At 45.9% G+C, this 5,424-nt stretch overlaps 1 protein-coding gene across 2 annotated transcripts; it reads right to left on the bottom strand.

Annotated features, from left to right (window-relative positions):
* Positions 1–1,431: 1,431 nt before the first annotated feature.
* On the bottom strand, positions 1,432–4,303 carry LOC123107581 (zinc finger protein CONSTANS-LIKE 15-like). 2 transcript variants are annotated; one of them, XM_044529553.1, is made up of 4 exons: positions 3,786–4,303; positions 2,505–2,702; positions 2,031–2,389; positions 1,432–1,935 (listed from the first exon to the last, which is right to left on the bottom strand). In XM_044529553.1, exons 1-4 carry the CDS (start codon positions 4,197–4,199, stop codon positions 1,812–1,814), a joined length of 1,095 nt encoding a protein of 364 aa, XP_044385488.1. In that variant the 5' UTR covers positions 4,200–4,303; the 3' UTR covers positions 1,432–1,811. The 2 variants fall into 2 exon arrangements, with proteins under 2 accessions (XP_044385488.1, XP_044385489.1); XM_044529554.1 differs by having other exon boundaries at positions 2,505–2,690.
* Between the last annotated feature and the right edge of the window lie 1,121 nt (positions 4,304–5,424).

The raw sequence follows: 5,424 nt of genomic DNA, 5'->3' as shown, positions 1-5,424 counted from the left end.
AGTCCCATTTTATCCTGTTTCGGCCCTTCTTTAGGAATAGGCAGTTGAAGCCATCATGCCCAGGATACGATCAATGGGGATATTATGGACACTTTGAAAAAAACATCTCTGGTGAAAAGGCGCAGGTAAAACAGAAAGACTCTCATGGGCCATGGCGATTGAGGTTAAAATGCATCGTATGTTTTTCTAGGAACTTGCTGTGCTTTATTGAGCAAACGAAATGTTCATCGGAATATAACGGTGGAAGGTGTTCCAGGTGACCATTTCACGGTCATACTTTACGGCCCAGAAGATGCCTTCAATATAATCCACACCAAAAATAATATGCACATCTATTTCACGGGCATACTTTACGGCCCAGAAGATGCCTTCGATATAATCCCTTCCTTCTCATTCCATCTACCCCCACCACCCAACTCATTGTACTTGTTTTTACTCCTGCTTAATATATATATGTGGCATTGCTGCCCTTCCCTCGAAAAATAATCCACACCAAAAATAAAAAATAGTCCACACCATGGCCCATGAGAGTCTCTCTGTTTATTTTATTTGATATAGGCAATAAATATCGTCCAAATGCCATCTTCGGAAACACCTTCAAATGTGCATATTATTTTTAAGGGAAAATGGCAATAATTATGCACGAATTTGCATTTTATTTAAGAGATCACAAATGACCGTATACCTTCTTCTTCTTCTTCTTCTTCTTCTTCTTCTTCTTCTTCTTCTTCTTCTTCTTCTTCTTCTTCTTCTTCTTCAGTTTATCATTTATGCCACTATTTGTGTCCCACTACTCAGTTTTGCCACTAGAAATTTCAAGTGCTAAAAAATGCCATCGCTTCGTTAGGTGCATGCTCAAAAATTCCACCATACACCATTACTGCTAGCTCAAATCTCGTTTACCCTATTATAATGACATAAATATCTATGGACCAACATGTCAGCTCTCCCTTTATCTCACTACAATAAAGTATGGGTCTCACTTGATCCCAACAACGTTTTTATTTTCCTGTAAAATTGCTCGCTTGCTTACTCTTACAAGTGGGGCCCATACATATGATTGTGAGATAGAAAGAACATAAATGTGGGTCTATGGATATTTTTGTCATATAACATGGCCAACGGGTTTGACCTGACAATAACTATGTCCAATGGCATTTTTGAGCAAACATCTAACGGAACGGTGATTTTTTTAGATATCTAATGCATTTTCGAGCAAGCATCTCACGGTACGATGACATTTTTGAGCAGTTGTAACTTTTAGTGGCAAAATTGAGCAGTGGGACACAACTAGTGGCATAAGTGATAAAAACCCTAGAATATAAACATATATGAAAAAAGCCATTTTTTATTTACATCACAGGCATGCACACCGCCACTTGTTTATCTTTTTGAAGAACCAGCAGTTTCAGAGAATACAAGCATTGGCAATGCATGAAAATACATGATTTTATTTATCCGGGCTTAAGAGATTATTATGTATGTACACATAGACAATGGCTGAATTATTACATCTTGGTACCAGTTACCAGAAGTACCTCCCTAAAAAGAATGCATCCCAAAACTATCTCTAAAAGGAATGAGCCCCAAACTATCAAAAAAGGAAAGAAAAATGGCAAAAAAACTGAGAAAGGGGCTAAAGGTATGTATTTGTGTGCTGTGGAGAACAGTGGTCTACCTAGGCATGACTGACTGTAATGTGTTGAGACATGATTTTTGTGTATATGCACTGTCTATATGCACAAGGAATGTAATATGCAAAAAAGGGAAAAGAAAGAAAAAGGATCGATCTGATCTAATCAATCGTGAATTTATGCTGCATCTGGGTGTAGTATGTGTTGGTGTTCATTGGTAGCCTTGGCGAATCTGCCCTTGACTCGCTTTCGTGTGTCCGCCCTTGCTTTTCGGGACGCGTACATGATCTGCTTGCAGAACCTGCAAAATTGTTTCAAATTCGAATTCAAACTCGCATCAATTGCCTTTTTTGTCTGTAAGAAGAGTTGTCAAATGAAAAATTAATTCAGACTTACTTCCTGTTCTTCTTCTTCTCGTTGTACCTTTGCTTGGCCCTGTCCCGTTCCTCTCTCTTCTTACTAACGGTGCTCGGATCTTGCTGATGATGAGCCACCGCTCCTTGCTCATCCGCGGCCAGCATCTGTGATAGCTGGATGGCATCATGACAGTCAGTGCCATTCTCCGGTGGTGGTGGCGGCGATATTAGGGGCAAGGCAGGGCAGAAAGTAGGGAAGCCATCAAGGAGCAGCGATGGATGATGATCGTTGCTCATGGATTGCAGAACCATGGCCGGCTGGCACGACAATGTCGATGGGTTATAAGATGAGTATGATGATGAGATGTGGCAGATTGACGGTGGCAGCTGCTGCTGTTGCTGCCAAGAAATTAAACCAAGCAATGTAATTTGTCATTGCCAAATAACTGGGATGCAAATTAGTTGTGTTAATTAGCAGTGTGAGTGAGCGAATGAGTGGTGTGTATGTATGTACCTCAAAAGTGAGTGAAGGCCCAGCTAAGTGATGACCAACAAGTACTCCATTGGTATTCTCAAGCACAGAACATTGTGGAGCACAGGTAGTTGAGCAGCCATTGTTCCAATCATCACAGACGAAGCTACTGCTGCTGGGGCCTCTTTGATCTCCTACTATTGTTGTCGTGCCACTCGCATCACAGATCTGAGATCCATCCTCCATGAATGTAGTGAGAGCACCACAAATTAACACAATGAGTACTCATGCGCCATCCTAGTTAAGAGGTAAGAGAGATATTCAATCGTAATTAGCCGTCGATTCATCGAGGCGGCGGAAGCCATCTTGGCACTTGTAGCTAGCATTGTTGGCTTTGTGTGCTAAAAATGAAGTTTTTTAGACGATTCATTTATAATTACCTCTGTACAATTCGCTCGACTAGAGAAAGACATCCTTTCTTTTACCATATACTCCATTACTAAATGAAAGTTATTTTTCAGATTTTTAACTTGGAAGATCGATACTTAGCCTCGATCCATATTTAGCAGTCCCCTGTTTTCCTTGAAAAAGCAAGATTGCAATTGCACATTTTTCATACTCAAGTTAGTACATTTTGTTAAGAAAAAACCCCTTCAGGTGTGCCTTTTGTTTCTTGAGGCTTCACTCGTTCTGTAGTATCTGTGTAATTTTTCTAGAACTCATTTTTGCTTTTTATGTGATGTATACAGTCAAACTAACTAACATGCGTTCAATAGTGATTAGAAGGTACTGTCAGTCAGTTAGTCAGTTAGTTGGATAAAGATCAAGCTTGGCACCACAAAAATTGAGAGGAGAACAGAACATTCATGGTAACCTTCATTAATCATTCATATGATCCCATATCCTTCATTATCCATTCATATGATCCATAGATCATTGATCCACCATTAAATGTATCAGGGAAGAAATCCACCTTTTTTACATCACAGATAGCACATTCCCCACTTCCTTTTGTTACAGTATATACAATGTAGGTAGTAGCACCAAGCCTATATCATTCCCTTGATCATTAATCACTCACACTCTCTCACTCACTTTTTATTGTCATCAGTCTCTCTTCTATATACCATTCCGTTGATCGATACATAGCAGCACTACCCACTGAATTTAGTCGCTGGATCACACACAATGTATCACACAATCAAACTGTCCAAGGAAGATTTGGCACACAAGAAACAAGACGATCAAGAAGAGTCTCTCTCAATTGCACATAGTGGCGCAAAAAAGAAGTGAAATTTGGAAATAAACCCAGTAGATGTGTACCTGAACATCCTGTAGGATTTGGGGGAGGTTGTCGGCGAGCCAGGCGTCGAAGTCCTCCTGCGACGACGACGACGGCGCGTCGACGGAGAGGGTGCGGAGGACCTCGGCGGGCGCGGGGCAGCCGGTGTAAACCTCCACGAGGGAGGCGCCGCCGCGGCCGTCGGCGCAGCCGGTGCAGAGCGTGGCCCAGTGGGCGCCGAATTGGTAGCGGAGCGCGGCGGGCGCGGCGCAGCAGCCGTCGCAGAGCGGGGCGCGCGAGTGGAGGCCCGCGAGCTCGCTGGCGCCGTGCACGGCGCCGTCGCACTCGAGGCAGAGCCTGGCGCCGTCGGCGATGCAGAAGATGACGGCGCGCTCGGTGACGCAGTTGCTGCACCTGCACGTCAACGTCGGGAGCAGCTGCTGGTGGTCCGCCATTATGATGGCGCGCGTGCAGAGTGATGGCACTCCTCATTCATCTACCAGCGCATCCGCAATGCACGTGACAAAGGCCGCGATGGCGGGTGGACGACGGACGGATGGGGCGGCGGCGCCGGCGAGGTGGGGGCCTACGGGTGAAGAAATAGGCGGCGGGGGCTGGGGGAGGAGAGGCCGGGAGGGGTCTTGGCGGTTGGTTTGCGGTTGACGGGCGCGCCAAGTCCCCACGTAATGCGGGCCACGGCGGTTAGTTTGCGGGCCCCGGCTCGCGTGGGGGTCCTCGGCTGGCGGCGGATCTGGCGAGGCCCTCTGCTGGTTGGCGTCAGCGCGGTCTCTGGCAGCGGCGTGAGGCCACGGCGGTGCCCCTCCCATTTCTGCACGCATATTGGACTCGAGCATGCGGCAAGGCGGCTGTCCACGGCGACCGTCGGCTGGGGCTAGCATGTAACGGGGCTTTGAAGGTGGTCATGGCCGGTACTGTGGAGGGAGGTTGTGTGCGGCTGGAGTTAATGGTGCCTCTCTCTCAAAAAAAAAAAGATCACCCATGACTAAAAGGTACTCCTTCCGTTCCGAATTACTTCTCGCTTATATGGATGTATCTAGATGTATTTTAGTTCTAGATACATCCATTTCTATGACGAGTAATTTGGAACGAAGAAAGTATCTGCATGGCAGTAGATATTTGTTCATCCATGCATGTATTAAAGTGCAGCAAACGGCTGGATTACCATCGTGCAGCTAACGTGGAGACAGTCGTCGTCCGCACAACAGTTCCATATTTTTGTAGAAGAAACTCTAAACACCACGGGTCACTCAAGTCTCGAACCTGGATGAGCTAGCATGCTCCTTGCGGGCCTAGCCAACAGGGTGATATCATGTTCTCGTGCCTCCGTTGAGAGCTCGAGGACCAGACCTGACGGGGCGCTAGATGTTGCTCCATAGGAGTGGGTGCAGGGTGGGGCGTTGCACCTCTGAGAGTGGCGGACTCTCCCCGTATGTCGCCCAATATGTATTCTTTGGATAGTCGTGGCAGTTCTGTCTGATGGGGAACGTTGCAGAAAACAAAAAAAAAATCTACGGTTTCACCAAGATCCATCTAGGAGTTCATCTAGCAACGAGTGATTGGATTGCATCTACATACCTTTGTAGATCACACGCGGAAGCGTTCAAAGAACGGGGATGAGGAAGGCGTACTCGACGTGATCCAAATCACCGGAGATCCTAG

This window comes from Triticum aestivum, chromosome 5A (genome assembly GCF_018294505.1).
Source record: "Triticum aestivum cultivar Chinese Spring chromosome 5A, IWGSC CS RefSeq v2.1, whole genome shotgun sequence".
NCBI classification, from domain to species: domain Eukaryota; kingdom Viridiplantae; phylum Streptophyta; class Magnoliopsida; order Poales; family Poaceae; genus Triticum; species Triticum aestivum.
The sequence above is the reverse complement of the archived record's forward strand: the minus strand, read 5'-3'. Positions and strand labels throughout refer to the sequence as shown.